The 16,428-nt window shown below is 44.5% G+C and overlaps 1 protein-coding gene across 7 annotated transcripts in view; it reads right to left on the bottom strand.

Annotated features, from left to right (window-relative positions):
• Positions 1–16,428, bottom strand: part of SLC12A6 (solute carrier family 12 member 6) — a 48,706-nt gene that overhangs the window by 15,354 nt on the left and 16,924 nt on the right. For 4 of the 7 annotated variants that reach the window (XM_035134639.3, XM_035134640.3, XM_088655345.1 and 1 more), the window contains 2 exons: positions 5,464–5,508; positions 273–370 (listed from right to left, as the gene is read on the bottom strand). In XM_035134639.3, coding sequence (XP_034990530.1) covers positions 273–370; positions 5,464–5,508 — 143 coding nt within the window. Of the gene's footprint in view, positions 1–272; positions 371–5,463; positions 5,509–13,793; positions 13,994–16,428 lie in introns of those variants that run through there. The other 3 variants (XM_088655346.1, XM_088655347.1, XM_035134642.3) reach the window with 3 other exon arrangements.

The raw sequence follows: 16,428 nt of genomic DNA, 5'->3' as shown, positions 1-16,428 counted from the left end.
AATGGGCAGGGGAAGGAATAGACCAGGGGAAGGACCAGAAAAATGAACACAATATTTTAGCTGCAGTTTATTCCTTATTAGCTTTGTATTATTGTTATTGAAAAAACGTGCCTAGACATTCCTTTGTTGCACCCATAACCTAGGTTTAAGGTGCCATTACCTCCTAGCTTTCATATCTCAGTTTCTAACACTGATTAATACATATATGGACATATAATGGAAGGAGGGAAGGCAAAAGGCAGGAAAAACTAACCCACCAACAATGATCTCACCTCAAACAGTGCCAAATTCTTGTCAAAGAATTCATCACCATCTTCGTAGTTGATATTGTTGAGATAGGCATTATGAGGATCCTTCTTGTGACCAGGATCTGCAACAAGAGAGAGATCAAATGGAAGGAAAGGAGTAGGCCAGCAAAATAGTTAGTGCTGAGCATACATTTACTGTAGATTATCAGAGCTCTATCTGGGTAGTGGGAAAATAAGAGAAACACCTTAGGTCAAGGCGGTCCATCACGGCCTTTTTGGTGATCTACACCCCCACAGCTCTTGCAGTGCCTTCAGAAAGCAGGTAAGAAAGGTGCTGGGCTTTGGGAAGGGAGGAGTGAAGGCTCAAGGACCCTGACAGGACTTTGTGTCCCCTTTCCAAAGCCCAGCACCTCACTTAGCTGGCCTTGGGAAAGTAGCACACACAAGGCAGTATGTGGCTTACGGGTTCCTTGTCAAAGTACTCTTGCAGCCCACTTAGTATGAAAAGTTGCTCCCCCCTCCTTGTTGTTGCTTAGTCGTTTAGTCGTGTCCGACTCTTCGTGACCCCTCCTTACCCTAGATCTTTTCAGATCATGAGCCACCTGCCTGCTCAGTTGCTGACAATAACTTTTACCACAGGGCATTTAATATTGTCCCCAAATGAGTGGGGTTTGTGGTGAGGAGCAGGCAAGGGGTTTAGGGGAGAAATACATTACAGAGATAAGGAATCTGAGGCTAGAAAGATCATCTGGGTAATACTGCTGTCAAGCATTCACTTCTCCTTGCCTTATACCCCAAACTGCGGCCCTCCATATGTTTTCGCCTACAACTCCCATGATCCCTAGCTAACAGGACCAGTGGTCAGGGATGATGGGAACTGTAGTCCAAAACATCTGGAGGGCCGAAGTTTGGGGGTGCCTGCATTATACCATTGCCAAGACAGAAGGGTTAGGTAAGGGAGTCCCATGCAGCTTTGGAGGTTCTTCCCCCCCCCCCCCCGGCTGTTTGAAAGGACAGACAGACAGGCAAGCAGCCAAGTTTAGCAAACCTATATGCACGGTTGTGCTACAGCCTCATATGGAGGAAAAGTTCCCTCAAATGCAATAGTTTGAATTCGCCAGTAAGGAAAAGGCTAACAAGCACCATGACAATGGCAAATTGCATATTTAAATTGCATGTACTTGTTTTCCTGTAATTTTCAAGAACAGGGTGTGTTCCAAATTAAAGAGGGGCACATTGTACTCCTCCTGTAAGGTTCTTATAAGTGCTTCAGGTGTGAAAAGGACTGTACTCAGTCCTTGAAAGAAGGTTAAAAATCACAGCAGTTTTAAATGCTAACAAAGTCTGTGTACACATCATGCATCTAAAGCACATTTAAAGCCACCCTCCACCCTGAATCCTGGGAACTACCACTCACAGAGCTACAAGTCACAGCATCCTTAAAACCTACAGCTCCCATTATTATTATTTTTGTGGAGGGTGCTATGTATGCTGGAGACATAGCCTAGGCTGAGCCACCTCTTTATTTGTTTACAGTCCTTTTTGCAGTTTTACCATACTTTCCAAACTTTATGTGTGACCATAAAAGCTAAAAACTATACCAACTGTCTCAATGTTTGAGTATAAGGAATTCCAATCTCTACTTGTCCCTTGCTTTACTAGCTGCCTTCATTTCTCTCCTACCCCAGCAGATCCATATATCCAGAAACACAACCTCAGAGACCTGCTGCCCATTCTCCAAACCATCAGCATATGCTAGCCCCTGAACTCTAAATCTATCTGTGACATATCCCCTCCAGCTCCATCTCACAGAATGCAGATATGTAAGTGAATAGACTCTAGGGCTGGGTGCTCTTCAAAAAATTAGTAAATCATAGAGACAGGCTTGTCCGCAAGCAAGGAACCGCAACATTTATTACTGGGGCCTACCCAACAACCCTGAGGCATGGAATCTTGGCATCTGGCTGGGGTAGATTAACACCCCACCCTGTTTCCCTCAGCATTCAGAACAAAGCAGATAATAAAGCTCAGGAGATGTTTCACCCAGTTTTGGCTACAGGGGTGAGAAAGCACTGAAATCATGGCAACAGGACAGCTGTGTACAGGAAAAAGCAAATAATAATAATAATAATAATAATAATAATAATAATTTATTTGTACCCCGCCCATCCGGCTGGGTCTCCCCAGCCACTCTGGGCAGCTTCCAGCAAAGATTAAAATACAATAAAATGTCACAGATTAAACTTCCCTAAACAGGGCTGCCTTCAGATGTTTTCTAAATGTCAGGTAGTTGTTTATCTCTTTGACCTCTGATGGGAGGGCATTCCACAGGGCGGACGCCACTACCGAGAAGGCCCTCTGCCTGGTTCCCTGTAGCTTTGCTTCTCGCAGTGAAGGAACCGCCAGAAGGTCTTTCAGGACCAGTGTTATATGGTCTCGGCGGCCGCTCCCAGTCACTAGTCTAGCTGCCGCAATCTGGATTAATTGCAGTTTCCGGGTCACCTTCAAAGGTAGCCCCATGTAGAGCGCATTGCAGTAGTCCAAGCGGAAGATAACTAGAGCATGCACCACTCTGGCGAGACAGTCCGCAGGTAGGTAGGGTCTCAGCCTGCGTACCAGATGGAGCTGGTAGACAACTGCCCTGGATACAGAACTGACCTGTGCCTTCCATGGACAGCTGTGAGTCCAAAATGACTCCCAGGCTGTGCACCTGGTCCTTCTGGGCCACAGTTACCCCATTCAGGACCAGGGAACCTCCACACCTGCCCACCTCCTGTCCCTCACGAATAGTACTTGTCAGGATTCAACCTCAATTTGTTAGCCGCCATCCATCCTCCAACAGCCTCCAGGTACTCACACAGGGCCTTCACCGCCTTTACTGGTTCTGATTTAAAAGAGAGGTAGAGATGGGTATCATCCGCATATTGATAGACACCCAGCCCAACCCCCCTGATGATCTCTCCCAGCGGCTTCATATAGATGTTAAAAAGCATGGGGGAGAGGACAGACCCCTGAGGCACCCCAGAAGTGAGGGCCCAGGGGTCTGAACGCTCATCCCCTAACACCATTTTCTGGAAACGGCCCAGGAGGAAGGAGCGGAACCACTGTATGACAGTGCCCCCAGCTCCCAACCCCTCTAGACAGTCCAGAAGGATGTTATGGTCGATGGTGTCAAAAGCCGCTGAGAGATCCAGCAGAACTAGGAAATAACTTTCACTTTTGTCCCTAGCCCGCTGGAGATCAATCAGCACGACCAAGGAAGTTTCAGTCCCATGATGAAGCCTGAATCCCAACTGGAAGGGATCCAAATGGTCTACTTCTTCCAGGCGTGCTTGGAGTTGTTCAGCAACCACCCGCTCAATCACCTTGCCCAAGAATGGAAGATTTGAGACTGGGCGATAGTTGGCCATATTGGCTGGGTCTAAAGATGTTTTTTTAAGAAACGGTTTAATGAATTAATGGAAATTATTTCTGGGGTTTTCTAAAAATAATAATAATGCAGAATCCGTTATTCAAATCAAGTGTGAGGCTTCTCTGAATTTTTATTATTAGATAGCATCCTCAGTGCAAGGAGTTCCTGAGTACTTCAGCAGCTTAGCCCTGCTTACTATGTCTCTAGGGTACCTTAAATGCACTAACTATGACATACCAGAGATAACAATCCTGCTACTATTTATGCAACCGGCTATCCCAAGTCAAGAATCCTTGATCTTTACAAAGATCATTGGCTGCCTTTAAACCATCTTTAATTCACTTCCTCAAATGTATAAAATACAGCAGTGAGTTCAAAAGTTCTTATTCTGGAACAACCAAGTAAAGCAGATCCCTATTAGGAAAACACTTCCTAGTGTTAGATATGATACAGGTCTGAATTCAATGTCACCTCGATCTTCAAACAAAAGCACTTGTAAACAGAGAGACAGCTACCATGCCTTGGTGAAAAGAATTTAGGCTGAAATTAAATGCTATAAAAATCTAGTTTGAGCAAGACCATTCCAGTAAGGTTTTTGCCTAAAGCAGTTTTTCAATGGCCTACAAAAATGACCAGCAAGTCTGTACTTGCTAGCAATTTATGGCTTTTAAACAATAACTTCTGTTAAGTGCCCTATTCATCTGGATAATACCGTACCTGCCACAGGCAACCAGTAGAGTGGCTACCGTGTTTTTCATAAAATAAGACGCACCTAGAAAATAAGCCATGGCAGGATTTTCCTGAGTTGACAAAATATAAGACATACCCCAAAAATAAGCCGTAGTGGTGGGAGCAGGTCTGGATGGCACCATGGAAGAGGAAGATGCCTGTCGGCGCCCGGACTGGATACTGCTGCCCCTCCAAAATGCCCAGCAGCGTGCGCCGCGCCAAGCGTCGACCCGGCGGCAGGACCGGCAAGAGCCGCAGCGCGCCCCGTGCCCAGACGGGACCCGGCAAGAGCCGCAGTACGCACCGCTCCGAGCCCCGACCCGGCGGCGGGACCCAGCAAGAGCCGCAGCGCGCGCCACTCCGAGCCCCAACCCGGCGGGACGCCAAGAGCCGCAGCGTGCGCTGCGCTGAGCTCCGACCCGGCGGTGGGATGCGGCAAGAGCCGCAGCGCACGCCGTGTGGAGCCCCAACCCGACGGCGGGACACGGCAAGAGCCGCAACACACGCTGCTCCAAGCCCCGACCTGGTGGCGGGACGCGGCAAGAGCCACAGCGTGTGCTGCACCGAGCTCCAACCCAGCGGTGGGACCCGGCAAGAGCCGCAGCATGCGCCGTGTGGAGCCCCGATCCGGCGGGACCCAGCAGCGTGCCCTGCTGAAGCGCTGACAAAGCGCCCAGCAGCAGCAGCAGCCAGTTCCGGGCGCCGAGCCATGACAGGAAGAGGAGGTAATTTTTTTAAAAAATAAGACACCCCCGAAAATAAGCCATAGGCTTATTTTCTTGAGTAAAATAAATATAAGATGGTGTCTTATTTTATGAGAAACACGGGGGTATCTTCAGGTCTGCCCTAGAGCACACACACAGGGACATTTGTGCCTTCAGCATAAGATGGTTACACACATATACCATTTTCTTTATTAGTCATCCTTTCACATGCATACACACAGAGAACTTATTTTTCACCTGTCCCCTAGCAATGGAGCATATACACCTTTGATTGTCTAACAATGGGCAACACTGATAGACACAGGAGACATATATACTGCACATACACAAAAGTCCTGTAATACTGTACCTAAGAGCTGATACTGTTCCCCTGTGACGGAAGTTTGACTCACATCTGAAAAATCAAACAGAAAACGGGAAAGAAAATGAATAGCAAAATAAAGGGAGAATGAGGGAATAAAGTGATGGGCTAAAATTTCTCTCTCCCACTTCCCCAAGATTCAAAAATGGCTTTCTTCCCCAGCAATCACAATCAGCAACAAAAATGGTAAGGAGTAAAAAAATAATAGTCTTAAGCTGTGATTTCAAAACAAGAATAGCTGCAACGGGGTGGGGGGAGGAATTGTAGAATATTCATAAGCCTTTCAAGTAGCATAGAAAAGTATTTATCTCCTTTTCCTCCCACACCATTGAAAACACGCTGTAACTCAAACGGGAGAGGAGGGTCGGTCCCCACCAACCAGGCTTTGTTCAGGCTTTATGGTAATGGACAACTGGGAAAATGGAGTAATCTTTTTGTGTTGGGAGGCGAAGCCAGCAAAATCAACAGGACAGAAGCATATCAATATCTCCCCCCACCCTCTACCACTTTTAATACGAGATGTTGATTCAGTCTCTGTAAATGAGCTCTGTTTCATGTGCATAGTGGTTGTGACTTGTGATTAATGTTGTAAAAATGGTGGTGGGAAAGATCAACAGCACTCTTATTACAGTTTAGACATGCAAGATAGATGCTGAATTCTCCCCAATATCTTCTCCACCTCTGAATTTGATTACGGTACTGTTGACTGGGCTATGGGGGAATCTCTACCCACCCTCTTTTTTAATCAGATAAACATCATTCTATGTATGTTTGTCCTTACCTGACCTAGTAAATAATGCAGGAGACTAATTCCCTACTTTTGGTTTTATTTTCCAGAAGTCTTCCCTTAAATTAATTAAATAAACATATAAAATAAAATAATAAAATAAATTCCCTTAAGGGAACGCCACACTGTCTCCTTTATTGATCTGCCTGACTTTGTGACAAATTGAGCCTCAAATTCTCTAGAGAAGTTTATTGTAATAAAAATGCAAACACCCCAGACGGCTAAGATTTGGTAATATACAGGTGTAGCGGTGTCAAACCCATTTAACAATGAATGTTTGAGAAAAAAATCTCAACAACCTGATTTGCTTGAATCATCTCATTTTCCTGCCTTAAAAATGGATTGTGACAACCAAGGGAAGGAGACTAGTGCATTTTAGGGTAGGCATAGGGTTTCCATCTCCAAAAAGTACCATATATGAAAATTCGGGAAGGTGTAAAAATTAACTTGAATCCTAAAGAAAGACCCAGCAATTCAACTTAAGGGATAGTTGCAGTGCTTTTGCACCAATCCATTCATGAGCAGCACAAAAACCATTCATAAAGTAATTTGAAGGGACTCCCAACCTGCTCTCTCAAGGAGGACACAGGCCCATTCACTTTTGTAATTTTTGTTTTGTTTTAATAAGTTCTGTCAATACAAGTGTTCTGCTGCAGCTTATGTTGTTTATTATTTTGATATTTTATGTTGCTTACTGTTTATGCATGTTTACACCTTATGCCTTGTGGGTGGGCCTGGTACTGGCAAAAAGGTGTGAAACTAATAACAAGGGAAAGTATGGTAGAAGCAACTATTTACTGTATTTTTAAAAGAGGAGAAAGGGGTGGGGAGGCAGTTACATGTTTTCTTCAAAATGCAAAGACCAAATGATTAGAGCTCCAAATTGTGCCTTTGTCTGGGGCAACAGCATGCAGTGAGGAAGAGGGGGATGCAAGGCCATGGGTCTAGCTGGAGGCCAGCAAGTTTTTGCCTAAAAACTTTGATAGGTGCATCACACCTATCAAAGCCTGCAAAGTGAACGTGTGGGGGATGCCAGAGTAGACAGCAGATCATTCAGAACAGACAGATGGGAGCAAAGTCTGTTGATGAGGAATCAAACACAAATGAAGTGTTTCTGTTCAACAACCTATCTTTGCTCTTGTCAGCCACCCCAGTCTTGGCAATTTCCCCAATCCTGTTGGCACCATTCAACTTCCAGCAGCAGAAACATCCTTTGTTTGTTGAGTCTGCACTCAGTGCCCTACACAGAGGGCATTGTTTCTGTTCATTGTCTGGATAAAGGGATTCAAACTGCCTGGGATAAATAGAGATTATATGGAGAATCCTGGGATTTGGGCATTTCCGACCAGGAAGGATGTGTGTACATAGTCTAGGTCTGAGTAGAAGTGCACTTCTGTTTTTTTCCATCTTGATAGCAACACAATAATGAGCAAATCCTTTTGAGACTGTGGTATTTTGGAGGGTCAGAAAAAGACCTTAGGATAGACCTTAGGATAGTCATGCTGAGGGCATGCAGTTGCATTACTCAGCCTGGGAGGTCTAATGTTAAGAGGCTTGTTTCTGCCCTTCATATTCCATTCCAAGGTTAACCTTAGCCCCTAAAATAGCTTTCCATAGTAGTTTTTAACTTCCAGGTTTCAAAAAGCCCTGCCCTTCAATTCTGACTCATTTTACCAAGAGGCGAAAGACACCATTAGAATGCTTTAAGGTGTGCCACAAAAAGGGAGTTTCTCAAAGCAAGCTTTTGTGTGGAATGGCAACCTTAATCTGTACAAATGACAAAAATTATGGATCCAAAGGCTGATAGTTATTCAGAACCACTACATCCAGAATAAAAAAAGTGATTTGAAGAGTACACATTTTCTCCCTCTCTGTGTGCGTGGTGAAAGGAGGTCTTTATGATTCTTATTTTAATTAGAGGGACAGAACAATATTATTTGCCCAAGGTCAAAGAGGTGCTCTCTCTGCCAGCTCAACGTCAGTTTGACATAGAACACGTTTTCAGAATCCCAGTGAAAAGGCAATGGATGTGGACTCCCTCAAATATACAGTAGTACATTTGTCAAATCTGTGCTTGTTCAGGATAGAGATGGGCTCTTTCACAAATGCCACCAAAAATCAATGGACGCCCCAGTGAAGTGGGAACAGAAGAATTAATAATAATAATAATAATAATAATAATAATAATAATAATTTATTTATACCCTGCTTCCAACAGAAATATTAAAATACAATAATTTATTAAACATTAAAAGCTTCCCTAAACAGGGCTGCGTTCAGATGTCCTCTAAAAGTCTGGTAGGTGTTTTTCTCTTTGACATCTGGTGGGAGGGCGTTCCACAGGGCGGGTGCCACTACCTTTCTTTCTGGACTTTTCCAAGGATGTGATTTAAGCGCGCTCTAAATTTGTTAAAGCAAAAGCCCTTCCTAGGGCAAAGAATGTGAAATACTACATTCAGTTCCCGGCAAAGTTTTGTATTCAGTATTCAGGTCAGACTAACAAATTCAACCAGCCAGATTTTGCAGAGGCATTCCTCACTAAAATCGGTGACACTCTGGGCCTGAAGCTTTGAATGACTCCCTTAACTAACTAATAAGAGGATACACTGTTGAAGATACTGTTTTGCCAGTATGGGCGTTCCACCAATAGATTGGGGTATAAACAGTCAGCAGTGAAAATCAAAAAGAGAATGTTCTATATCAGGCATAGGCAAACTCGGCCCTCCAGATGTTTTGAGACTACAGTTCCCATCATCCCTGACTACTGGTCCTGTTAGCTAGGGATGATGAGAGTTGTAGTCCCAAAACATCTGGAGGTCTGAGTTTGCCTATGCCTTTTCTATATCACTGTTTATTGACTAGTGAAGCAGCAAAAGTCACCACCGCTTTAGAATAAAATATTAACAAGTCAGAGTCAAGCTGATAGGAAAGGAGAAGGAAACTGAGCTCAGCCCACTCCAGAAATCATTATTTTTCTTTTTCCATTTGGATTATTTTTTCTGTTTTTATTTTCAAAACTAGTGAAATTGGATAATCTGTTTTTTGTTTTCGTTATGTAACACTAATGTGGTAGTTACAGGTAGGTAGCCATGTTGGTCTGCCGTAGTCGAAACAAAATAAAAACATTCCTTCCAGTAGCACCTTAGGGACCAACTAAGTTTGTCATTGGTATCTGAAGAAGTGTGCATGCACACAAAAGCTCATACCAATGACAAACTTAGATGGTCTCTATGGTGCTACTGGAAGGAATGTTTTTATTTTGTTTCGACTAATGTGGTAGGGGATTTTTCTCTGTCTCTCCTTATCTTTGTTCTGTTTTTTGTCTTCACGTTTTATTATTTCTTTTCTCTCTCTCTCCTTTCAACAACAATAATAATGAAATTGCTTGGTTATGGCTATTATTATGTATACAAAGCCAAAATATATAGAGAGATATGTGCAAGGTATTTGAGGTGTATGAATAGCAGGCCAAGTAGGAGGCCAAGTAGGCAGTGAAAGCAGCACACCTAGGATGACTCTCTTGTCTCCGTTTAGCAGTTGCTACAACCTACTATGAGCTCTTGGAGTAAGCTGGAATATAAAGAAAAGTCTCTTCCCCAATGTGAAGGACTGCCCACCTGCACTTCCCTCCCTCCTGTGGGAATGCAGCATCAGGTCCTTGGTCAGCAGAGATTGCTGGTGGAGAACGGTTGGGAACTAAGTCGGATAGGGAACAGATGGAAAAGGTGCAGCTGTTGGCAGGATGGTTCAGAGTTCCTACTAGCTGCAGAGGAAAGGTGAGGGCAGATAGGGCCTGATTGGAGTTTCAATTTGACCCGAAGCCTAGAAGGGAGAAGGGGCTGGGAAGGAACTCAAGGGGCTGGCAGGCTACAGGGTGAAGTGTAAGGCATCAGACTATGCCCCGCTGATTCTTCAACAAGGAACTGCTAAAGGGCATTCACTGGGGGAACAGTGTGTGATGTAACACCCTGTCCCCAATCAGGGCCTTCTTAAGCATATCCTGTGCTGTGGGGCAAAGATCCCTCCGGCGCCCCCCCCCCCCGTTTCCCAGAGTTGGTGACCTTTTTTTAGGAAGGAAACACCAACAGTGGTGGAGGAAGCCTCTTGGGATGGGATGGCACTGCTGGTGGGGCGCCCAGCTTTGTGGGGCTGGAGGAGGCGGGCAGATCAGATGCTGTGGGCGGCTCCTCCGGCGGGGAATAGGCGGAGGCTGAATGCGGCGCCCCCCAGCTCAGCTGGCCACTTCGTGCCACGGCAGGCGAAGGCTCTGGGTGCGGCGCTGCTTCAGCACAGCATGGCGTAGGTGGGTGAGGGCGGTGAGCAGGCTGCGTGGAGATCCGTGGCACCTGTTGCCCGGCTCGAAGACAGCTAGCAGGAGCTAGCACCCATTGGGCGGGCGAGCACACCAAGCGAGAGGATCTGCGTCAAATGAGCGTGTGCCACTGCTTCCAAGTGTTGGTTCGGTTTTTCCCCTTTTAGCCTTCTGGCGCCCCACAGAATTTGGCGCCTGCAGGCTAAAAGGGGGAAAAAACTGAGCCAGTGCTTGGTGGGAGCGGCGCACGCACCCTCGCTCACTCAGCGCGCTCGTTTGGTGTTCCCCAGACTCTCGCCTGGCACCCTCTAGAACTTAGCACCCTGGCGCCCTGCACCACTAGCATCTATGGGTAAGAGGGCCTTGTCCCCAATAAAAAACAGTAAACTGAACAATCTCATGGTTGTAGCTATTTGTGAGCAGGTAGAGAGGGACTGAGCACACAGACACCATGCCTTTTGATGCGCCCTTGCCCACGGAAACTCAGCACCCAGCATTAACCATTACACCCCACCCCACATTTTGGCTTGTACACTGGAATCCTAGATATCTTTTTTAAAAAATAACCTTCATATTCCCCTTTCAAAGCAGTTATGCAGCCCAAGATCTGATAGCAACTACCCCCAGGTGGAGTTCTTGACATCTTTGACAGCTATGAGTGACGCAGCATCAGAAAGAATAAGAGGGTGGGCACCAAGAGTGGTTATATATTTAACCTGGGTTGCCAGATCACAGTCAGCTCTTTCAGTCAGAACCTAAATCAAATCATCTGGGCCGTTGTGCAGCACAAGAACCTTACCCACTGTCAGTCCCAAGAGCAAAAACACAAAAGCACATGCCATTTCCAGGCCTCTCAAACACAGCAGCTGGTTTTGCAGACAGCAAAATGCACAGCCTTTAATTACCACAGTCATTGACAAAATTTGCATGATATTTTAATGAATAGGGCTGGCAGATCAGTAGCACTGGTAACACCTCTTGTTCACATGTCACTTTCCAATTGCAACTGTGTATAATTCAAGTACAGTACATTTGATCACACAGAGGAAAGATGAATATACAAGTAAGAAAAACACCCAGGAGTCTATGTTCTTAACTTTTCATCTTCTGCAACCTGGAGTCCTGCTTCATTCTGGGTTCAGATCCCTACTTTATTAGTATAAGAAAAATCAATGGGTGGCATTAAGCAAGCTGCTTGTCCAAGTTTGTAAAATTATTATTATTATTTACTGAATTTATATACCGCCCTATAACCACAGGTCTCAGGGTGGTTCACAGGATAAAATCAGAATATAAAACCATAAAGGACATAATCAAAATAAAAACAACAACCCAATAACTCCCAATACATGGGAATAATAGTGAGTTACCTTTTTGGGTGATAGGGAGAAAGAAGGATGAGACAGACCACTTTACAGACCAATGTTAACCATTTCTAGACCAACAGCAATATTAGATGATAAATAAATGCTTATTGTATGACTAACATCTTTACATCCACTTCATGTAAGATTCCTTTCATTCTTTTATTCATCCATTTTATATACCACCTTTTCTCCCAAGGATCGCAAAGTGGTGAATATGGTTCTTTCCTTCCCATTTTATCCTCACAAAAAACATATGAGGAAGGTTAGGCTGAGAAACAGTAACTAGCCCAAGGTAAGCTTCATGGATGAGTGGAGATTCGAACCTTGGTCTCCCAGGTCATTGTCCAACACTCTAACCACACTCTAACAGTTAGAAGTAAAAACCACAGCCAAAACCAGTGAGACTTTTACAAACTGGTTTTAATCCACAGAACAAATAAGAGGCAAAGTTGTGAGAAAAAACTTTAGTTTAACAAATCGAAGGTCTTGCTGGTGCTGAGAGAAGGATAACAATTTGAAGATAAACTATTCAGCTCAATTCCCACCCGGCAAAAGCAAGGCCTTACTAATACAATGGGATGGAGAAGATAATGGTAAAGAACAAAGATACAACCATTCTTAAGCTGGAACCAATAAGTCCTTTCTTTATTTCTCAAGACTCAAAGCAACAACAAAACATGTGAATCCTTATGTAGCTAGAACAGCACCTTCTGCAGAGTGAAACTATCAGCAGGCTTGGAAGAATTCCGAGGTTTGTAGGTAGAAATAAATAAATAAATAAATAAATGAAATGGGGGGGGGGGAGAGAGAGAGAGCCCAAAATGGCTTAACAATGACATGCTCAGTTGTCATAGAATGTTGGCTGACTCTTGGAGGGACAGGGATGGAAAACCACCAGTCAATAAAGATAATAGAGCAGAGTATCTTGGCTGGAACCCCAAACAGAAGCACTCCACAATGCAAATGTGTTGCTGCAATTCCTACTCATACAGTTAAACAGGAATCACAAGAAAATTAATACTGGGAAGCAGAAACAGTGCAGCATAGAAAAGAGAGTAAAGACAGCATGGTGCCTGGCAAAACATACTCTAGGAGAAAGTGTTACACAGGTATCACCTGTTTGGAACAGATATTTTGCCACCAGCTACATGCAACATTTGTGAATGCAGTAACTTAGGATGTGAGAATGAATGCAATCCTAAAGAGATAAAGGGGATATCCTGAAACTTTGCTCAGAAGGTGAGATGCAGAGCAGCTCTGAGGGTTTTTTATGGTACTAGAAAATGTTGTTGCTCAATTCAATGTTGCTCTGATTTCTAGATGATATTCCTAAGATTGCTTGGGAATCAGAACCTATAATTTTCCATTGTTCTAGACAGCTTTCCTATCCAAGAGCTGAAAATAAAACCTAGACGTCCTGGCTCTTTGTTACTACTGCGTGGATCCCGATTTCCTTCCAAAAGTGGGACAGAGAGCTCAGACCTGGCGCCAAACCTCAATAGTCTCTAACCATTTGATTATATTTCTGTTCCACATCAGTTATCAGCCCCCTGGCATTCAGTTATTGTTTGACTAAAGGTCAAACCAGAGAATTCTAACAAAGAGTCTTTGAATTAAAGCAACAGAGACACTGGGAATGCTACTGGTGATGAAGGGAAATCTGGCAATATCCAGAGATGAAAATAAAATCAGAGGAGTCACAAAGGCTGCCTACTAGGCAGACAAGAAAGGGAAAGTCTAGTAACACGGACTAAACATTACTTCTCCGTATCAAAGCTTCCCAAGTAAAAAGTTGGAGGGGGGGAGAAGAGGGAGAAATCTCAAAGAAAGAGATCCAAGCTACCTTGCTTACCTGACCCAGCAGTCTCATTAGGTTTCCAGATCTGCCCTGTACTGGTTCTTTTCTGCATGCCTTCCTGCACTTCCCCCTCATCATCAACTTCTACCTTTGTGACGGTGAACTGAGGCATGTTCAAGGCAAAACTTTCTTCCCAGGCCAGAAACGGAAGAACTGAAAGCGTTGGTAGATCAGGTGACAGGCAACCCCTGAGGAATGGGAGGGATAGGGTGTGTGCTGGTGTGTGTGCGTGTGTAGAAAGACACACCTCCCCCAGTATGTGAGTGTATTTGTCCTGGTGTACGCATGCCAGAAAGCATATTTACCACATTGCTGCTAAGAGGATTATACCCTCTACTGCTGCCTTCAGTTCAGTGAGAAAGGAGACAGATAGCTCCAGAGCATTGATTTGCAGCTACCTTTAAGCTAGGGCAGGGATGTACAACAGGTCCATTGTGATCTACAGTACTGTTAGATCCCTGGGAGGTGGGAGGTTTTGCCTTAATAAAATAGAATCCAGCCTGCCCCCTCGCCCCGCCCTCCATTGTTTCACGATCTGCAAAAAAAACGGAAGAAGAAGTTTACTCATCAAGGCTGTTTGTTTTCCCAGTGACCCGTTGATGAGTGGCTGTTCCCCTTTCTCCCATGAGCTTAGGCTTGAATTCTCAAAAATTGGGGCTTTCCTCCTCCCTAAAAAAAGCTCAGAAACTGTGACCTGAGCCTCCCAAAAAGGAGGTAGATCACTGCCAGTTTTTAATTCTGTGAGTAGATCACAGTCTCTTGGGAGTGGTCACCCCTGAGCTAGGGCAATGAAGTAGCAGCCACACAGAAACATTTCCATTGTGGGCTGGAGAGGAAATACAACATGCCCGCAGGCGTGAGAGCTGGTTAGCAACTCCACAAACACCACACACAGGGTACTAGGTAAGGATGAAGCTGGGAGGAGCTGTAAAGGTCATGTAACAGAGGGCCAGGAACCAGCATGTACTTGAAGAATCCAACTATGAGTAATTATCAGTTATAAAGCAAAGAATAGGAGTGACTGAGGTGTAGCCATACTAGTGGTGCCTGTGGGACAAGAAATGTATTCTACAAAACAAATTTAAGCACTTCAGCAAAGCAAGCCTACTCCCTACCAGAAGACTGTCTAATCTGGGCAAAATGCCCTCCCCCAAAGCCATAATGTGACTCACAGTGCATATGCCTGCATGGCAATGACAATTGAATGCAGAGGGGGCCCTAGTAACTAGTTGCTTTTAAATATTCCCAGAAGCATTGAGGAATTAGTACGGGAAGAAAATCCTCCCAGGTTATAGAAAAGTAGTGGGCAGTAGAGAATCGGAGCTGGTGTTGTGATGTTCCTGGAACAGCATTTAGGTGGTTGAACCAAGAAAAAAATATTTGGGAGTTATAACTTGTTGTAAAATTTAAGCTGGTTCCTATGAACCCAGAGAAATGGATCTTGACCCAGGGAGAGCTCAAGGATCCAGGCAAGCAGACGAATTTAAGCGTCTCCTGCCCACCGAATAACAGAGACCAAACCAGGACGTACAAAGCAAGGCACTTTTATTTTTGCTGTTGCAACAGGGTCCTTCCTCTCACATAGGAGAGCAAGGAAGGAACCCCAAACAAAGATGTCTTGCCCTTAAAAAGAAATTTGAAATTGGTTTCAGCCCACCCCCCAGAAGCATCATCCATATGTCACAGAAGGGGTGTAGCCCAAGACCCCCCCTCCCTAGATTCATCATAGGTACATCATGAAAGGGGAGGTCTGGTGGCAGTAATCTGAGCATCCTGGACCCTGCCCCCTGCCCCCAAAACCTAATCAACAAAATTGAGAGATATTTACATTTCCCTGTTTCCCAGCCAAGTTAATCACACCCTTTTGTCTGGCAGTCAGGTATCAGGATGCCAGGGTTATCACTTTAATTCCTGAGACAATGAGAAGGTTCCCCCCACCCCACTTCTTCCTTGCAGAGGAACACCTGGTCAGAGAGAGTCAAAATGGTGTCAGTCAGGCCTGTTTTCCTGTGCTGCTTCAGACATGTTTCTGTACATTCATGTACATGTTTTATGAACAATTATTATATATATATAGATATGACCTCAAAATTCTTATAACAAACTCCTGGGTACAACCTCCAGTTCTGGGGAAAGTAGAAAAAGAAGAATAGAGGGGAGAGAAGAGGAGGAAGAGAGATAAGCGGTGTTTCTTTAACTTGGGTCTCCAGCTATTGGTATACAACTCCCATCATCCTTAGCTAGCAGGACTAGTGGTCAGGGATGATGGGAGTTGTAGTCCAACAATAGTTGGCAACCTAAGTTTGAAAAACACTAAGATAATGGAATGGGTGGGTCAAAGGTTAAAATATTTTGCCTCTTCCCAGGTATTTCAAGATACAAGTTTTCAGCAATTTTTTTTAGTCTTCTTTTCTGACTCCATACAACCACCTATCAGTCATATCTGTGGTTCACAACCTGCTCTGTATAATTGATGTACATTTTAAGTCCACTGGACAGAGACTGCAATACTTCTTTATCTTTGTACAGTCCTTAGCACTCTAAATACTCATTTAGTAAAAGTAGCAGCACTCTAGTGGGCTAATAATTCAGGAAGACAGCCAATCTAGAAAAGTCCACTTGTTCCAGT

This window comes from Zootoca vivipara, chromosome 12 (assembly GCF_965207765.1).
Source record: "Zootoca vivipara chromosome 12, rZooViv2.hap1.1, whole genome shotgun sequence".
In the NCBI taxonomy this organism is placed as follows: Eukaryota; Metazoa; Chordata; class Lepidosauria; order Squamata; family Lacertidae; genus Zootoca; species Zootoca vivipara.
Note: the sequence above shows the minus strand (reverse complement) of the source record. Positions and strands in the feature narration are given on the sequence as shown.